Raw genomic sequence first — 20226 nt, forward strand, 5'->3', positions numbered from 1 at the left:
AAAAAGTCTTGAAAGATGGTTCAATTTAACATGATTTACAGTGAATACATTATACAGTCTTAACATCAGTTTCGAGTGTTCGGGTTACGTCGTACATCAACACGTGCCAGTAGCTCGTATGTTTTTGCACGGTTTTCTCCGAATTTCGCAAAACCATCATTACGTGATTGGTCTCGCCGGTGCTGCCACGGTCATCGTGAAGTCCTGGTGAAATCTCTAAGATTTTTTGTTTTGAACAAGGATGGAAATCTAGTGATCATGATAAAACATATGATGCATCGTGGTTTTTCTTTATCATGCAATCATAGCAACAACGACAAACCTTTAGTCGTCAAGCCATCACAACAAACTCCGCTCCGCGAAAAATGAATCGCTCGGCCTGTGAGCTGACGATCAGTGTTCACGAATCAAAGTCATAATTTTAGAGGATTTTTTCTGATTGTACTCCACGATTTGTCTCCTAGCTTGTTGTTTTTAATCTGAAAGTCAATCGTGCGTGGTATGTGAGAGTTTATCCGTGAATTTTGAATTGATTCGCATTAATCGCGACATGTTACAATATCCGACAAACCCTTTGTCCTACGACAAACAGTTCATCGGATGCTCGATATATCTATGATCATCGCGCGTGTTGAGGTGTTGAAATCATGTTGCTGCAAGAGTGACGGCCCTCTTGGACCATTCAGATACCGTGTTGTTTGTCGTTAGAGCTGATTTTTTTTCCATTCTTGGTTTTGAAATTCTAATTTTTCTGCATTGAATCCTTACATATTCTGTGTATGTAAAGATATTTTACAATAATTGTATAAGCTCTAGTTTTCAATGTAGACATACCTTATAGAGCTCTGCGTAAAAATCTTCCTCTATCTTTCACTCTTTCAAAATAATTGTGAACAACAATGCAAGAAGGAGTAAAAATGCCGTATAAAATCGAAACAGAGCAGTGCCGTATGTATTTGTATATCTGTAAATGTTTATGGCTGTATGTAATTGTTTAATTTTATTGGCTTGAAAGCTTAAGAAAGCTACATGTTTATTAATATTTTCCAATGATTTCAATTATGCAGTAGAATTGGGAAAATGGATTAAATCAGGCCTGCCAAAGTCGAGCACTCGACATTGAAGAAGTATGTAAGTCGCATACGAAATAAGCCTATCTGTCAAGATAAGCAACATATTAGAGTTTAAAGGCAGTTGCTCGTCTTACTAGTGATTTTAGTATTTTCATTAAAGGCGTAATAACTTTCTCTGGGTCGGAATTAGTTATGCAAACGGAGTCAACCCATTTATGTTAAAATAAACCAAAAAGGGGTTAGGCCGGCCTGGATTAGATTGATGAGTTGTAGTGTGTTTACTTTAAATTCATAAAGGTTATGTCAATAAGTGAATCGTTATAAACGGCATACTACCATGGGCTGGTCATATTGTATGACTGTGCGTAGGAAATTATGCTTCAATTCAAACATCTGATAATTCATTCGTGTTCAATATACGTCAAATTGGGTCGTTTAACCGGTAAAAAATTCATAAACATTAGTGTAACTCTAATATTTTCCTATGAGAGAAGGCCAAGAATACATAAATCGACTTTTTTCAAATTTTTGCCGTTGAAAGATTTTTTAATATGCCGCAAGCTTGTTTTGACTACCAAGGCTATCTTCTAGTGAAAAAATATCGGAGGTTCATGCAAGTTCGATAATATGTATGTTTCAGCACACCGTGCCCCGTTCGAAATGGGGAATGTACGAAAGTTACCCATTTTTATATAATGTAATAATTGGGTGGAGTTCTCCTTGAACTCAATAAATCCTATGGGTACACGACACCTTTGGTACCCCCTAGTTTTGCCTATGCACTTACCCCAGTATACTCTGCATTTAGGTTTTTCAGTCAATCATTTAAGTGGTCGGTCATCGAAAGAAGAAATCCCTGCGGTTTTTGGTACAAGTACATCGTTTCCTTTATTCGCTACTAATCAAGATTCCACAGCCGTATAATCTCTCGATGCATTCCACAGCAGACTGATATCGGATGCGCTTTCCGACCCGATCGGAGAAAAAGAACAGCAAATTGCTGGCATCTATCGAACCGTTGATAATTCGCAGTGTTTCTTTCGGCGTGAGATATAAATGCTCGCCATACCGGATAATGCTCTCCGCCATTGCTGAGCGGCCGTTGTGAATATTTAAATCTAATAAGCCACGCACCGCGTCTTTCGAGAAAAGGATTGGTGCTTGGACGTTGCCACTGCCCTAGATATTTAACTTCATTCATCGCATTTTCGTTGGGCGACGCTTTTGCGCATATTGCTGTGTGACTTCGGGGTAATCGCTGGTTTATGGCAGTTATAATTTGCGGTGTGTTGATAAAGTGCATGTCGTTGGTAATTAGTAGATAGTCACCCGGAATACATTGGTGATAGTAACGTTTCAGGTGTCTATGAATGAAGCTTTCATGCTCGTTTAGCTGGCTTGGTAGCTTTGTTAATGCAATTTTATTTGTACGGTGGGGTAGTTTCCAGTGGAGAGCCCACGTGTCTCTGATTGTTTGGCGCACTTTCCTATTTCTTTTGGGTGACCGCACTAGTATGAATAACTTCGTATGGATATGTTGCTGGCACTTTTCACTGCTGTTGTTGATCCAACCAGAACTTTGGCGTATGCTTTTTAGCTGATACATGAGCTTGTCGTTATCACGATTTATCACTGTTGCAGGCTCGTAAGCCAATTGCACACTGGTAACGATTATGAGCGACAGTGCAGTTATCACAGTTATCACACAAAAAAGGGTAAACTTCTCAAAAAATCGTGTCATTCTGTTAGTGTGTTTGCCAAACAATGTCGTGCTTATTGCAGTGGGTAGCTTGTAAACAACTGATTGTGTTCGAAGCACCGTCGAGGCAACGGTGTTTGGGTGGGTGGTCAAGTGATTGTCGCCTGAATCAACTGTGCATACCTATATTTGTTTTATGAAAGATACACATTCTAGCACATACTATGCCAGAGGTTTCCAACCGTTTTGATGTAACGACGTATCGACTAAACTGTTTTTTAGATTTGCGCTAATTAGTTCTCTTAGTAATCACCATGCGTTTCCAGATCTGATTTTGTTGTACGCCCTGGCATTGCGTATTTTGTGTGTGCAATACTCAGATTAGAAGTAATTAGCTGAAACACTTCATACTTTATCTCCATGCAAACACGTGATTTACACATGAGCGAAACGTCCCAAATAAATAGATCACCCTCAGATGTCATACTTCAGTTTTCAATCATCCTACATTCGCTCAGTTGGGAACCGCTGCGCAAAGTGGTATGGAAATTCACAGCTGCATCAAGGCACTTCTTAGTTCGATGAGTAATAGGTGGCATATTTAGCTGAGTGTGAATTTAGTTTCCCTCCAGTTGGAGCATTATCACTATGTAAGTGGCGGTAGTTGCAAGTGTCTGAAATTGAGAGTTCAATGTTTTAATAAAACTTCTCATATATCGGAATGGGTAATTCCATGATAAAATATTACTAATTATCTATATTCATTTGTGGATTACAAAATATTAATTAGATTATTTATGACTATTTTGATTATTATTTTGAATTTCACCAATAATTAATAATGCATCAATAATTCTCACAAGAGTATCGGGGTTATTACTGATTTCTTTCTAGGGTTACTCTATAGGTGCTATCATATAATCCTGCTTTTTCAAATAAAAACCCTAGCTAAAAGAAATCTCTCGTGAAACTTCCAAATATCCCGGCATGGATTTTCCTAGGTTATTCCATAGTTTTGCTATGGAAGTCTGCTTTGTACAACAGTTGTGATTTTTATGCTATCATTTTGCAACAAAGATATCTATCGACACCAAACCAAAATTTATTCCTCAAGAATCTTCTTAAGAACAATATTCGACAGTTTTTATTTACAGTATGACCCTTTATAATACGGTAAAATCAATAAATGTACATGGAAGTCGCATAATAATGAACGCACTTCGAGGAAACCACAGTTTGAAATCGTCATATCTCGAAATCCAGATAGTATAGAAACTTGGGGTCTTTAGTAAAGTTATTCTGGAGGTGAAGCGCTATCTGATGGTACCTCATTTAATTCGGAATTTGACCGCTAGGTGGCACTAGTGGGCATGGAAGTTTTTCTTTTGTTTTGCAGATTTTTCAGGATCCTGACCATTTAGAAGGATGTCGTCTTTGGCAAAGTTGTTTAGTAAGTTGAGGACTATCATTTTTCGAGCTAGTTAATTCAAAATTTTGCCACTAGGCGGCGCTAGTGAGCATGAAACATATGTTTGCAGATATATCAGGAGCTTGACCACTTAGAAAGTTGGTGTCTTCGGCAAAGTAGTTTGGTAAGCTCAAAGGGCTATCATTATTTGAGCCAAGAAATACGATATTTTACCAACAGGCGGCGAGTGAGCATGAAATTTTTGTTTTGCGGATACTGCAGGATCTTGACTTTTTAGACAGGCACCTTTGGCAAAGTTGTTCAGAAGCTCTGGGACTATCATTATTTAATAAATCTCTAACTTTAAGGATTAAACAAAGAAAGAATTTGAGCTACTGAACAACTCTGCCGAAGACACCATCTTTCTAAGTGATCAGGCTCCTGAGATATTTGCGAAACAAATGTTTTATGCTCACTAGCGCTGCCTAGTGGCAACGTTTTGAATCAACTAGCTCAAACAATGATAGTCCTTGAGTTACCGAACAACTTTACCGAAGACACCATCTTTCTAAGTGGTCAGGATCATGATATCTGGGAAACAAAAGCTTAATGCTCACTAGCGCCGCCTAATGGCAAAATCCCGAATTTCTTGGCTATGAAAATGATAGCCCATAAGCTACTGATCAATTTTGCCGAAGACGTCATCTATCTAAGTGGTCAGACTCCTGAGATATTCGCAAAACCAAGGGTGTTGTACAAAGTATAACGCGCGACTACTCGCGTTACAAAAATTTGCGCGACGACCGAAAGGTTAAAATTGAGAGTAGGATTATTCAGAAGTAGATAGTGAATTCAGTACTCCAACAATATTTTTGCTATAGTTCTATTAATTGATTCTATAGCGATGGTCATTTCAATTAACATTCGATTTTTCCAACTGCTGAGACTTATATGGTGGTTACCCTACAGATACCTGATAACTTACCGATCCAAGCAAGCAATAATCTATATCGAAGAAACCATTAGCCGATGTGACGAACGGTTGATGTTGCATTTGAGCTAGGAAATCACGTACGTCCAAGTCTTCGTAGTCGTAATCCGGTTTCAGCAGGGCCTCCGCTGTATCAAGTGACTTGATGAAATTAAAGTAATATTCACTAATCGCATTTTACGTTTTTTTTCCGTGCGCTACGAACTATGATTCAAATTTCACTTACCTTTCTCTTGCAGTTGGCTGCAGAATGACACAGTAAAGCAAGGCTGCTTATTATAAATACTATGCTAAGCGATGATTCTGTCAATCATAAAAAAGAAATGTTAAGCATATTTATTGAATTATGGCATTTTTTTTCGCTTCCTGTCAGTATCTCATTAGGAAACCCGAGGATCTTTCTGATAATCTTCATGGTCTTCTTCTTCCTGGCGTTACATCCAACTGAGACAGAACCTGCATCTCATCTTAGTGCTCTTATGAGCACTTCCTTAGTTGTTAACTGAGAGCATTATTTGCCAATTTACCATATTTGCATGTGTATATTTATCGTGTGGCTATAACCTGGGAGTTCGTGAAAGTTTTTAGCCCGAAAAGAATCTCTACCGATGAGATTCGAACCTACGACCCTCAGTATGTATTTTGTTTAATATCTGCGCGTTTACCTTTACGGGGTTTTCGTTACGCGGGTTTTGCTGGGCAGTGTTTTGGAAAGCCCAAACAAGACGATTCGTTTTTGGGACGCCGGGAGTTTGGTTTTTCGGTTTGTGGGTTTTGCTGGACAGTGTTTTGGAAAGCCCAAAACAAGACGCTTCGTTTTTGGGACGCCGGGAGTTTGGTTTTCGTTACGCGGGTTTTGCTGGGCAGTGTTTTGGAAAGCCCAAACAAGACGATTCGTTTTCGGGACGCCGGGAGTTTGGTTTTCGGTTTGTGGGTTTTGCTGGGCAGTGTTTAGAAAGCCCAAAACAAGACGCTTTGTTTTCGGGACGCCGGGAGTTTGGTTTTCGTTACGCTAGTTTTGCTGGGCAGTGTTTTGGAAAGCCCAAGCAAGACGCTTCGTTTTCGGGACGCCGGGAGTTTGGTTTTCGTTACGCGGGTTTTGCTGGGCAGTGTTTTGGAAAGCCCAAACAAGACGATTCGTTTTCGGGACGCCGGGAGTTTGGTTTTCGTTGCGCGAGTTTTGCTGGGCAGTGTTTTGGAAAGCCCAAAACAAGACGTTTCGTTCGGGACGCCGGGAGTTTGGTTTTCGGTTTGTGGGTTTGGCTGGGCAGTGTTTTGGAAAGCCCAAAACAAGACGCTTCGTTTTCGGGACGCCGGGAGTTTGGTTTTCGTTACGCGGGTTTTGCTGGGCAGTGTTTTGGAAAGCTCAAGCAAGACGCTTCGTTTTCGGGACGCCGGGAGTTTGGTTTTCGTTACGCGGGTTTTGCTGGGCAGTGTTTTGGAAAGCTCAAGCAAGACGCTTCGTTTTCGGGACACCGGGAGTTTGGTTTTCGGTTTGTGGGTTTTGTTGGGCAGTGTTTTGGAAAGCCCAAGCAAGACGATTCGTTTTCGGGACGTCGGGAGTTCGGTTTCCGGTTCGCGGGTTTTGCTGGGCAGTGTTTTGGAAAGCCCAAACAAGACGCTTCGTTTTTAGGACGCTGGGAGTTTGGTTTTCGGTTCGCGTGTGAGTGCGGCACGCTGTGTGAGTGCGAGTGTTCAGTCGAGGTTGGATTACCAACTGGTGAGCTCGTTTCATGCTTATGATAACACATTTTTTCCTGTAAACGTTATTTTTTTTGTAATATTCAATCAAACTTTGTATGGTTCGTCACTACAAGTGTCGGCATTGTGCCTGTTTTATACAATTCTAATAAACATAGAAACTTTTTGACATTACTTAAAATATTGTTTGAATTGTTCGGCATTATGAATGTCGACGTTTATTTTGAAACTTCTACCAAAAACTTTTCTTCTTGAAGCATAAATGTTCAGTAAAACTTTTATGTAATTTTCGAACAAAACTATGTATGGTTCTTCACTATAAGTGTCGGCATTATTCCTGTTTCATATAATTTAAAAACATACGCATAGGGGTCGTCCATAAATGACGTAGCTTTTTAGGGGGAGGGGGGTCTTCACGTATTTGTGACGAAGTGTGACGAGGGGGGAGGGAGTGGTCCTAGCTAGAGGACGTAGCATTTTAAGGTGATTATAAAGCAAAGCCAAACTTTGAATTTTTAGTGCACAAGACTGGAGAATCTGGCAACAGATCGCGTGGAAAATCAAATCAACTTGCTTGCTTGCTGGTGGTGACTAATGGGATACATTTTCAATGGGAAGCGCTGTTTGGTTCTCAAGACTTGTGTTCTTGAAAATTTGAGGTGTGGCTTCTTTCTATAATCATCTTAAATCAAGTTCGTTAAAAGAAAGGCGCTGAAAAAATTGCATAGAATTTTTTTTTTTCAAACTTTAATTTTTTTACTAATAAACTTGGGTTATAAAATTATGATTAAGCTTCAAAACATTCATATGACAAGATTGAAAAAATATCTATCAAACTTTAGATAAATGCAATCAAACAAATGTTTTGAAGCTTTGAATAATTATGTGAATATTATATTAAATTTGTGTCTAAATTAATACATTTATAAATAAACAAAAAAGTTTAATAAATTGATTTAAAATCAATACTCTAACTACTTGGAGTACATTTTTTTGCCATTTGTTAACATCACATAAATTCAGGCGTTTTAGTTTTATCCACATTTTCTGTTGGAGCTTTATATCTTCAACAAAATAAAATATGCTCTTCTTGGCAAATATTACATTTAAAACAAAAAAAATATTCCGTGAATTATGTCTTCAATGTTGCAGGAAATCTCCACCCAATCAACTCATCATTTGTTTTGATATATCAATGCTCTTGATGGAATAGATTCGAGTGTTATAAAAATTGCCCTATCATTCAATTTTCTTAATAACTCGGTAATTTGGAGATTTTTTATTATTCAACTTTTTCCAAGGGGGTGGTCACTCTACACACTTGGTCGGTGCACTTTATTTTTGGTTGTGCCTTCAGAGTGCCAAGGTGTGCCGAGCGTGCCAAGCTTGCTATAAGATCACATGCTATAAAATATCAATGAACTGAAATTACGAAGAAACGATCTCAGCAAACATTGACATTTAATTTTTCTTTTATTTTGCCTCTCGTTCTACAAATTTACTCTAGAAACGTAATTTTGCAAATTTAATTATTTAGCTATAAGTCAAACTAATTGCAGCGCAGCGTTCTTTTAATGTAATTTTAAACATTTTCAGAAATTTAAAATCAACCCTCCTTGGTTTGCATCTGTATTCCAAAGCTCGCAAGTTATTTGATTAATGAAGAAAATCAGTTGAAATTACATGCAACTTATTCAAGTTGCTCTGGTTCTCTTCTAGATATCAACGGGATTTTTGCGGAATGAAAGAACCATATAGCTTAAAAAAAATACAAACTTTATGAGTAATTTATTGACAATAATTTTTCATTTGAACGAAAAACATATGAAGCTTCTGCCAATGATTATTTCCACGATCACCACTACTCGACTAAAAACGATTGTTTTTCGTTAACGCTGTATTACACAACCACCACCACCATTTTACGGTAATTGGATGCAACTTCTAACATTCTGTAATGGAAAAGGCATGTCACCTTTCTTCTCCAACAATTAGTTGATTCGTGGGAGAAGAAACCATCATCCTTTTATCTTTCACGGTATGGAATCAAGCATTAAAAAAGGCTTTCGAGCCCATCCCCTCGGCCGCCGTGGATCATACAAATGGAGTCATGGTCACAGTCAATGAAATTCACATATCCTTTCCGAAAATCATTCAGTTTTGTGAACCTAAAATGTAAAATAAATGAATAATTAGGAAGAAAATTTTTTTCTAGTTCCATGCGAAAAAATCTCTGGGTGACAGTAAACAAAACATTTGAAAACCATGGCTAGCTGGGATTTTTTCTCAGAATTTTCAGTTCAGTTTTATAGCAGATGCTACTATGGCAAAATTGTGCCGCTGAGCGTGCTGATGTGCGCCCAATGTGTGTAGGGCACACTGTGTAGAGTGACCACCCCCTTGACTTTTTCATTATAGGTTTCGTAAGATTATTTCAGTATGGAAACAATAATGAAATTTAACTGAAATATTAATAGAGATTATTGTATTTGTATAATAATCGCTAAAATTTTCTAAACATTCCAAATATTTCAAGTGTAATCTTTTATGTATCTGGCCACTGTTTGCTAAAATGATTTGAAATTGGATAATATTAACGATGATTCATTTCGAATTAATATATTTTCTTTATCATCTTCATTGAAATCTATTTCCCAACAACGAATAATTGAAAAAAACAATCCTCTAATATAACAAAATGTTTGTTAAATATATTATTAAATATATTAAACCCTAACTCGACAGTAACAAGCTTCATCAATCCAATCAAAATTTGTTTTCACATTTTCTATAGTAAACTTGTTTTTCATGGTAAGAACAGCAAAAGAAATATAATTTAGCCTATATGAACCTGGAAACCAAAATAAATGAAAATGTTTACTTGAAACTTTTCCAAATTAATTTTGAGCGCTACTGTATATCAAACTGTTAGATTAGATTATTCTTACATTTACAGTAATTAATATCAAACTTTGTATTGAACTTCTCAATTCCAATTTTTTGTTTCAACCAAGTCACTAAGGAAAACAAATTAAAAAAATAAAGGGGGGGAGGGTGCTTGATATGCTACGTATTTTCCAGGGGGGAGTACCAACATTTGTGACGAAATGCTACGAGGGGGGAGGGGGGTGTAAAAAATCAGTGAAAAAATGCTACGTCATTTATGGACGGCCCCATATATTTTTTTTTTCGCCATTAATAAAAACTTCTTTTGAATGGTTCGACATTACAGATGTTGACGTTTATTTCAAATCTTCTACCAAAAACTTTTTGAGACAAAACTAAAAACTAGCTTTAAGTATAAACCGTATTTTTTCTCCTTATCCATGGATCGCATCACCGACCAAAGGTGACTCCCAGATCTTTTCCTTCTCCACTAATAAACATCCTTCCCGTGGTGATTGTGGAGATGCAGAGGTATTCTCGGTCTCTAGAAGCAACAATCATTACACCATAACATTCCTTCCCCATCCCAACTGACTGTAAGGACTTGGCCGGCGCCGTTATTGATCAACAATATTAGAGCTGCTAAAATTGCATTCCGAGAGTAAGCGGAAACTCCCATCCCTTATTCATTTGGATCGCAGTGCAATTATTACCAGTTCCGATCAATCACGGAGTAGCAACCATTGACATGTACAGTCAGTCTATGCTATGCTATGTTATGCTAATATCTGCGCGTTTACCTTTACGGTTATTTGGACTCCTTCAGATTCTCGCCTTATTTTTGTTTCTGGGATAGTGTTGAATAAAGATACCGCTGAAAAATTAGGGATCAAAAGAATCTTGCCAGGAATCGCTGAAAATACCTCGAGTTTCTTGATTCTTGCTGAAACATCAGCCCGTTAGGAACTCCGTGATTCATCAGTGAACCTGCTCAGTATCATATAGATTCCACTTTTTGCCGCTAGCAATCCTCAGTAAGGCACAAAGAATTCACATGTTTTGCTGAAAAATCTCTAAAAATGCTAAACATCTAGCTAGAAACTCCCAGGAATCCGCTAGGCAGCCTCAGGATCTTGCAAGGAATGTTCACAATCTCTCAATATCTTCAGTAACATGTCAAGAACCTGAATGATTCCGTTAGAATCTTGCTGAAAATGTTAATAATTTTGCTAGAAAGTCTTAAGCTCCAGTTAAAAAACCCAAGAATCTCGCTGTCAATTTTCAGAGTCTAGCGTTTCAAGTTCTTTGAGATAGTGTTGAACAAAACTAATGCTGAACTTTTCCCGAAAACTACGGTCGTGTTAGGATTTCTCCAATAACCCTCAATATCCTATTACAATTAATAAGGAATTCGTTGGAAATCCTCAGGACCCCTCAATGAATTCCATATGCTCTTATTTTCGCAATAGAAAATGACACGTTTGTTTTGTAAATGATTCTCGTTCATTTTGTTATCCATAACAGACAAAGTCAACTTTCCATAACTTAATATTAAAGTTAGGAAGATATCGATACTCAAGTTATAGAACACAAAATTAAAATCAGTGTAGCTGGGGGCCTTTCTTAGCCTAGTGGTAACGTCCGCGGGTACCAAGCAAAGTCATGCTGAAGGTGTCTGGGTTATCTGATCCCTGGTCCGGTTCAGTATCTTTTCGTAATGAAAATTTGTTTGTCTTCCTAGGACATAGTCGTTGTACCTGCCACACGATACATAAATGCGATAATGGCTACTTTGACAAATGAAGCTCTCAGTTAACAACTTGTACTAGGCCATACAGATATGTAAAATAAAAATCAAAAAAATATATATCATATATGGCTGGATAGACTGAACCAAGGGTTTTTAAGGTGCAAGAGAAAATGACACAAAAGTAAAAACTAAAAAAGCAGTTTTCTTCTTTTAAAACAACAAATTGATGAAAATAAAAACGCACAGCCTTTTTATTTGGCAAATAAAAGAGCTGTGTGTTTTTATTTTCTTCAATTTGTCTATTTAAAAATAGAAAACTGCTTTTTCAGTTTTGACTTTTGCACCATTTTTAATTGGGCCTTAATGGTTTCTGGAAAATGTACCCCAGCATTCGAAATATCAAAATATTTGCATAATGGAACTTATCTGTTTGATTATACGTCTGTATCAAAATAATATCGGAATAATCAGAATTTATGAAGTTACTTCCATATCTTTGAAACGCTAAATTATCATCTAGTCCGGTCTGTCTCAACACCATATGATCATCATATTTTTTTGTTTTTTACAAGGGGAAAATCTGCAAACAGATCCCTTGAAAAGGTAACTCAGGGAGTGCGGGGATGACGCACCAACGACGACCCGCTAAAACCAGCCTATGCACTGTGCTTGAGCAATTCTTTTAGAATCCCATCGACACAACCCTTGAACTCAGACCCTTATCTCTTATTTCTTCGGGGAGGGACCAGTGCATATAGCACAATACGTGTAGCAGAAGTAGCCTAGGCAAACTGCTTCTCCTAGCCGACTTAAACAATGTTACAAGGGACCAGCCTCGGTAGGGCTAGTCCTCTGCAGCCAACTCTTGGTCGGCGCGCCATAGGCGCTGCAATTCTAACATAATGTAAGTGACAGCCGTAGTTACTGCATTCCAGCACTCGGCATCCGCACACATTCTCTCTATAATTTTGTCGGGGGACGTGTCCCCTCCGCATGTAGTGAGCATGCGACCTCTCACAACAATATGAAACGGGGGCAATGGAGCTTAGTGGAGCTATCCCATTCCTGCTGCCAGCTTCTGAGCGTTCCCTCTTTACACGCGTCGCGAACTCCTCTGGTACCCCTTTGGTTGAAGCATTGAACATCTTCCTTGATGATGAGCCCGATGGGCGTCATCCCGGCTATGATGCACACGGCCTCTTTAGATACCGTCCGGTATGCACTTGCTACTCTTAAGCACATTATCCTGTACGTGCTTTCCAACCGCTTTAGGTTTCTGCTCGTTCTAAGCGCTTTTGACCAGATTGGTCCTCCATACCTTAGTGTGGATAGCGCCACGCTTACCAGTAGCTTGCGTTTGCTGGCAATTAAAGCAGAGCTGTTAGACATCATCCTCGAAAGCGGCGCTATAGCCGTAGAAGCCCTTTTACAGGCATATTCAACATGGCTAGCGAAGCTGAGCTTGTCATCGATCATTACCCCAAGATGCCTAAGGGATCGCTTCGACTCTATGGTGCAATCACCTACCGAGATAAACGCCCGTTGCTCGGACTTGCGGTTGTTGACCACCACCACCTCAGTCTTGTGACGGGCCAGTCCTAGTTTCCTAGACTTCATCCATTCCTCAACTATGGAAAAAGAGTGCGCTGCTGTCAACTCTACTTCCTGCATCGATATCGTCGGCGAAGCCAACAATCTTAACACCCGTCGGAAGGGGCAGCCTCAGTACATCATCGTACATCGCATTCCATAACAGCGGGCCCAGGATTGAACCTTGAGGTACTCCCGCGGTAATTCGGACGCTTTTCTGCCCCTCCTCTGTGTCATACAGCAGAATCCTACCATCAAAATAGCTTTCTAGAAGCTTACACAACTACACCGGCACCTTGAGACGGTGAAGTGCGTGTGCTATTGCTTCCCAGCTTGCGCTGTTAAACGCATTTTTCACATCCAGAGTGACAACCGCGCAGTAACGGATGCCGCTTCTTTTATGTTCGATTGCCACCTCAGCTGTCTGAACGACCGACTGGATGGCGTCCAGAGTAGATTTACCTTTTCAAAATCCAAACTGGTTGTTGGACAGGCCGTCCGCACTCTCCGTATACGGTACTAGCCTGTTGAGAATCAACCTCTCCAATAACTTGCTCGTCGTATCTAGTAGACAGATAGGTCTATACGCCGACGGATCACCTGGTGGTTTCCCCGCCTTTGGTAGTAACACCAATTTTGTCGCTACCATACATCCGGGAAGATTCTTTGATCAATGCAGCGTTGCATCGTGGTTCTGGACATGTCTGAATCCGCGTTCACTGCCGCTTTTAAGGCAACATTCGGGATACCGTCGGGTCCTGGTGACTTGTTTGACGCGAATGATTTCACGACTTCTGCCAGCTCTTCGTTTGTCACTCTCGCCACTTCTTCTCCTTCATCTGCCGCATATACGGCGCTAGAGGCCTGGTGCGGGAAGAGTACATAGATTATCGATCGAAACAACTCGGGCGACTTCTTTTGGGGCGCTATGGTACCTTTGGTCTTAGCCATTACCACTCTGTAGGCGTCACCCCATGGACTAGAATTGGCACTCTCATGATCATCATATTATACGATAAATGATTATCACTATCACTTATTTTAATGGAAATTATAAACTTAGGTATATGAACTTTGACTAGAAACTCAAAATCCGACTTTAGCTGAGGTCGTTTTATAAAAAGGTCAAGCAAGTCCTCATATATACGTTAACCCTGGGCCTTCCTTAACCGAGTGGTTAGAGTCCGCGGCTACAAAGCAAAGCCATGGATCTCGGTTCGATTCCCGGTTGGTCCAGAATCTTTTCGCAATGGAAATTTCCTTGACTTTCCTGGGCATAGAGTATCATCGTATTTGCCACATGATATACGAATGTGAAAATGGCAACTTTGGCAAAGAAAGCTCACAGTTAATAACTCTGGAAGTGCTCATTGAATATAATGCTGAAAAGCAGGCTCTGTCCCAGTGAAGACGTAAAGACAAAAAGAAGATATATACTTTAAATCATGTAAAAATCCAAAAGTATAGATATCTGACACAAGTAAATCAGAAATTAATTATTTTTATTGGTATTAAAAATGCATGAAATGCTATGATTTCGTAAAGTTATCTTATGTGACTATTGATTTTTAAAAATTTCATAATTTTGTCAATTGTTTTCTAGCAAAGCCAAATAAAATTTCAAACAAAAATTCTTGTGGAACATCTTGGATACAATGTACTTAAACTCCCCACATCGAAGGATTTTGAAAAAAAAAAACATTCATTACTAGTTAAGTTCCAACGAAACACAAAAGTAGGATCAGTGCTGGGTAGAGAAGAATTGACCTTCTAAAATCAATAATTTAACAAAAATAAAATTTTTTAATTGTTATTATTGTTATTAAAAAATATTGTGATTCTCGTTATCAAAGTCGTGCTCATACTTTCTGGAACAGCCTTTATGTTGTGAAAATAAAACATATTTTGACTTACCGAGATATAGCCAGCCATTATTGTTGAAACTTTTCTGTCCGTTGATGCACCAAAAGCTAGTAATGATAAGCAAAACGAACAATTTTAAAACTAATGTAACGGTAGACCAACCGAAAATGCAATTTATTTTTCGGAAACATTTCCATATGGCAGTATAAGTCTGTTGAACCCTTCTGATGACTTCACGAAAATTGGGTTGTCCATTGGCAAAATTCATATCCTCATTGCCCAAGAATTGGAGCTCTCCATTTAGGATGTGCAATCTTTCAGCCACCAAATCAATGTAGAATATTTGCTGGAATACAAGAAAGTGTTATATTGTCTTATTTTTGAAAAAAATATGTCATTTACCATCGATAGTCTAACGTTCAACAACCATACGAGGGGAACTGATGTGAGTGCTTTTTGCAGAGCCAATAATTTCTCTTGCGTGCTAATTATTTCACAAACATGTATTAAAGACCAGTGTAGTCCCAAAAGCAAAATTTTAATCAAAGTGCGTCGTTTAATCCTTTGATCGTTCAATTGCAATCTGTACTTTTCGCGGATTATAAAGTCATCGACCACGATGTCATTGATAAGTAGCATGTGGTTCCGTCGGCATAGCAAAGCTTGAACAAGTATACAACCGGCATCGACAGTTATTAGGATAAGTATACACCATTGAGAAAATTTGACCACCATTCCATGCCAATTGCCTCTCAAACTGTTTGAATATATTTGGTAAAAGCAAGTGATGTTGATTGACACAACGAGTAGCCACAGAATAAATTTCCCTACACTTTCCCTGACATGAAGTGTTCGTTTATCGATGGAAAATGGCACCAATCCGGCACTTGAAAATATTAGAAATAAGCTCCAATTAACACGGACGAAATGTTTCTCCATGATGTAGTGGCACGCAACTAAAATTGCCATCCCGATAATAAAACGACATGGGTGCCGAATGGGCACATGAATATTAGATGATTAGAGTCCGTTTTCCGGTTGCATTAGCTATACGAGCAATCACTCACTTAAAATTGCAATAAAATTATTAGGTAAGTCGTAACTGCTCCAACCATCTGGAAGTAAATTAGAAAAATGGTTATTCGAGCAGTAAATTAACAAAATCTTACGAATCTTACCAAATTAAGAAATTTCAAATCAATATCGAAGAAATCATGTGCGCAAAATACAAGCTTTTGGTGTAACAATTGATGGGATACCATTTCAAGATCGATGTTTGTCTGTAAAGAAGAAGAGTATATAGAAAGAAACTCGCATTTCGTATCGCTGTATTGTCTTCATAGGGTGGCTGATCCAGTGGTAGTGTGTGTACCAATAATAGTGGTAGTGCGGTTTTAAGCGTGTTATAGTCAATTTTTATTTGTATGTGTATTTTCCCAGCATGGCCCTTATCAAATTGATATGAATTTGTATAAAATTTGTCTGTAAATTAGTAAGGAAATAGTAGAAAACAATTAAAATCCTTAACTTTTTTGCTCCTTTGCACCAGTAATAGTGGGACGTTCCTATAATAGTAGGTTTCAATGGAAAATCAATGTAAACCACTATTATAGGAACAGACGTTAGCAAATACCACTATTACTGGAACATGTTCCAGTGATGGAGGAAATGGTTTTTTGAAAGATTCAATGATTTTATCATTCTAAGATTATTTTTTACGTATAACAGAACAAAAAAGCTTTCGTATGACGTATTCAGATGAAAAACGAGCTTCCGTTATTTTCTGGTGATATTTTATCCCTCAACCCGTAACTATTGCCACTATCATTGGTACAGACACCCTATATCTTCTTTCTGTAAATAAATTGGCCGGGGAAATGATTACGATTGTATTGAAGCTACTGAACTTACATTTAGCCATAATATGCGTCGAATTGAAGTGGTTCTTTTTGCAAACAGACCCAATGGCAAAATGAATTAGGTAGCAGGTCTCTTTTTAGAAAAATGGCTTTTTTAAATTCCAGCATCCAAAAAGTCTCTATTTTTATGGAAGGTCTCTAAAGTCTCTTTTTCAACCAAAATGGTCTCTAAAATAACTATGTTCATCTTTTTCTTTGCAGTGAACCCTTGTAGATAATTTTTGGGGTTCCAAAGAAACTTTCATAGACTTTTATGCAATCATTCACCCGGAATTCCTTTTCAGGTTCCCCGATGAAAAGCTAAAGAAATTCTTGTAGTGATATCTTAAGATATTTATTCTGAAATACTTTTAAGAGCTCCTCTAGGCATCCCCTTATAAATTCCTCTCGAGATTTCTTAGAAACTCTTTTAAATTTCAAGGAATTTATCTAGATTTTTCCCAGGAAATTCAGCAATACTACTTCCAGTTGTTTTGATAGGAACGAGCTTCTCGAGCAGTTCTTCCAAACATTCCTTGAGTATTTTTCAAATGATTCATAGATTTTCATTTTTACGGATTTCATCATAAAAAAATCATGGATTTTTCCAAATTTTATTTGAGCATTCACAGCTGAAAATACTACAACCCTGCGGTTTACTCCCCCTCCCCCTAAAACGTAATTTGTACACGGCGCCAAAGTAATCTCTGAGAAAACTGTTGTAGAAATTCCTGATGACGTCTACATTTTCTGCTTGTTGGCATTACGTCGTCATTAGAACAGAGCCTGCTTCTCAGCTTAGGTCCAATGTGCACTTCCACAGTTATTAACTGAAAGCTTTCTTTGCCAAAGTTGCCATTTCCGCATTCGTATATCGTGTGACAAGTACGATTATACTCTATGCCCAGGGAAGTCAAGAAAATTTTTATTACGAAAAGACCGACCGCTAATCAAACCCAGACACTTTCAGCATGGCTGTCCTTGGAAGCCGCGGGCTCTAACCACTCGGCTAAGGAAGGCCCCAATGGAGGAATTCCTAAGAAATGCATATTGGAATCAATGTATGTAGAACTAAAAATTGCCGGATGATTTACAGAAGGAATGCACAAAACAAAGTTGTGAATCTCCAAAGAAATCCCTAAGAATATTCCTGAGGTAATTCTTTGCGATATTCTCAATAAAATTCCTTAATAGATATGATTCGGGATGACTAGTAGTTTTGATGGATTCTTGGCAGAAATCTGAGAGATTCATGATTCATTTTTTGCAGATGTTTCGTAAGATTTGTCGTGGATTTCTGACGAGACCTATATAGATGATCTGATTTGTGATCGAGAAAAAGTAAAGAAAAATGAATAATATGGATGAAGTGCACTTGGTATATAATTTTATAGTTTAAGTTTAGGAAATAGAAAAGTAAAATCGAATATGTACCTCTTCTTTCTGCTTTATGAATTTTGTAGCATCGCTGCCCAGTTTATGGATTCTATGTGACAAATTTTCGTTCTGAAATGAAAAAGAGTGGTCGTTTGAAAACAAACAAAATATATATAACTAATGGTACTCTTTGTAGTTATTGTAGATATCGTAAAACGGGATCACTTTGATAGTTTTTTGAAAAAAATTTTGAATATTTCTGCATATTTCAAACATGTCAAACACGATTATAAATCTAAAAGTATTTGTATAAAATTCTATTTGAGAATAAATATCGATTAATTTTTTTGAATCCAACACAAATCAATAGTTTTTGGAAAATAAATAAGTATACTGCTAACAAAATCGAATAAATTACTTTAAATTACACGCAACGTTGCATACTTCTAGGCCAATGTTTCCTAAACTTGATTAAACTTTCCCCTTTGAGACCAAAATTTTCTGGAATCGCCCCGCTCTGGAATGTACACACATAGATTTTTTTCACAAGCTCGGCTGTGCGAATCTCGGTTTTCTAATTTTAACCGAGATTCAGCTAACAAATTGTCTGGTTGCTTAGCAACGAAGCACGATTAACTGATACTCGGCTTTTATTTCCTGAGATCCTAGGGAACTTGTTTGCCAACTACTCGGCTGTGCGGATCCCGGTTAAATTAGCCGAAATTCGGCATTCCTAATTAAGTGTGTAGATTTCACTTTTATGTATTAAGCCTGATTTGTTGCTGAAATGGAATGGAATTGCAGAAATTTTTAACAGCGGCTCCATTTTTTTTCAACTGTGTACTGTGATCAGAAAAAAGAGTTTACCTTTCAACAGCGAATTGGGCTTTACATGCGAAAATGTGTTGTGCTTTGAAAAATATTTCATGATTTGTGTAATGCAACCTTTCTAATAATAAGTTTACTTGTTATAGTATGTTATGTTATAAAAATATATGTAATAATTGGATACTAACCTATCCCGATCATAGTAGACTATGACTTTTATACAATCTGTGACAATTGACAGTAGAATCATTAATCTAAGAATGGCAATGTCGCTGCTATTCGTGTGACCAACATCTAGTTTGCTGCGATGTGACAGCGTGAGCACTGGGCCTCAAAGTGTCAAATGCCGAAACAAAACATTCTCTATTGCGTGGGATCGATCAATTAATTAAAAATAGCAATTAAAGGTAATAATTAGTTAAATCAGTTTTGTGACAACAGCGCCACTAGCGTTCTACAAGTAATATTTCTATTCAATTGACTGACTAGAAATCATTCCCGAATAAACTTTGAAACTTATAATAAGTGTTTTACTACACTTATATAGTACCGTAATTCGGGGTGTAGTTGATCAGTGGGGAGAAGTTGATCAATCACGTACCCACATGTATAAACTGCTAGGAGAGCTATGATTCGATTTCAATTAGCACAATTTCTGTGATGTCGTATTACCTGATGACTGATCTTGATGTTCTTAAATTCGGTTTGACATTCAAGATAATTATACCATGGAAAAATAGACTTTTCAGGAAATGTTTGATAAACTGTTGAAGAGTTCTTCTCCATAAAATCGACTATTGTCAAGGCTATTTGAAGACACCATTTAAATAAACTGTTTCATACATTCCAGATATGTTCTGTGAATCCAGTTTTGAATTTGCTTTGTGGATAAAACATAATTTTCAGAGAACAAAATGTATATTTTGTGCGCGAGTTGCTAATTTGATAGAAAATGGCATAATCTTAGGCGTTTAATGTGATGTATTCTGTAATTTACAACATTCAAATCTAAAATTGACCGATATATCATTAAGTTGTAAAACTTTTGAGACTTGATCCAGATTCACTGACTTCAAATTTAGTAAGTAGCATATCGCTTTATCTTAGGAAACCTATCGCAGTAATTGATCAACTTCACCCCGGAATCAAAAACTCCACTTTT

General features: G+C 37.8%; 1 protein-coding gene across 1 annotated transcript; it reads right to left on the minus strand.

The window, feature by feature from the left end:
* Positions 1 to 2629: 2629 nt before the first annotated feature.
* LOC110680332 lies at positions 2630 to 16325 on the minus strand. The gene is made up of 5 exons (XM_021856155.1): positions 15364 to 16325; positions 15013 to 15307; positions 5398 to 5474; positions 5166 to 5312; positions 2630 to 3446 (listed from the first exon to the last, which is right to left on the minus strand). The coding sequence occupies exons 1-5, from the start codon at positions 15928 to 15930 to the stop codon at positions 3390 to 3392; spliced, it is 1143 nt and encodes a 380-aa protein (XP_021711847.1). The 5' UTR covers positions 15931 to 16325; the 3' UTR covers positions 2630 to 3389.
* Positions 16326 to 20226: the final 3901 nt, after the last annotated feature.

The sequence above is a fragment of the Aedes aegypti genome, unplaced genomic scaffold (assembly GCF_002204515.2).
Source record: "Aedes aegypti strain LVP_AGWG unplaced genomic scaffold, AaegL5.0 Primary Assembly AGWG_AaegL5_hic_scaff_1201_PBJ_arrow, whole genome shotgun sequence".
NCBI lineage: Eukaryota > Metazoa > Arthropoda > Insecta > Diptera > Culicidae > Aedes > Aedes aegypti.

What these genes read in the sequence shown, in the direction of transcription:
- LOC110680332 (XM_021856155.1), bottom strand. Translation starts at nt 15,930, where the DNA reads ATGGCAATTTTAGTTGCGTGCCACTACATCATGGAGAAACATTTCGTC. An exon ending in TGAACGTTAGACTATCGATG is followed by an intron (nt 15,308 to 15,363) that starts GTAAATGACATA and finishes CTTGTATTCCAG; the next exon opens with CAAATATTCTACATTGATTT. An exon ending in ATTATTGCTTGCTTGGATCG is followed by an intron (nt 3,447 to 5,165) that starts GTAAGTTATCAG and finishes TCTCAATTTCAG; the next exon opens with ACACTTGCAACTACCGCCAC.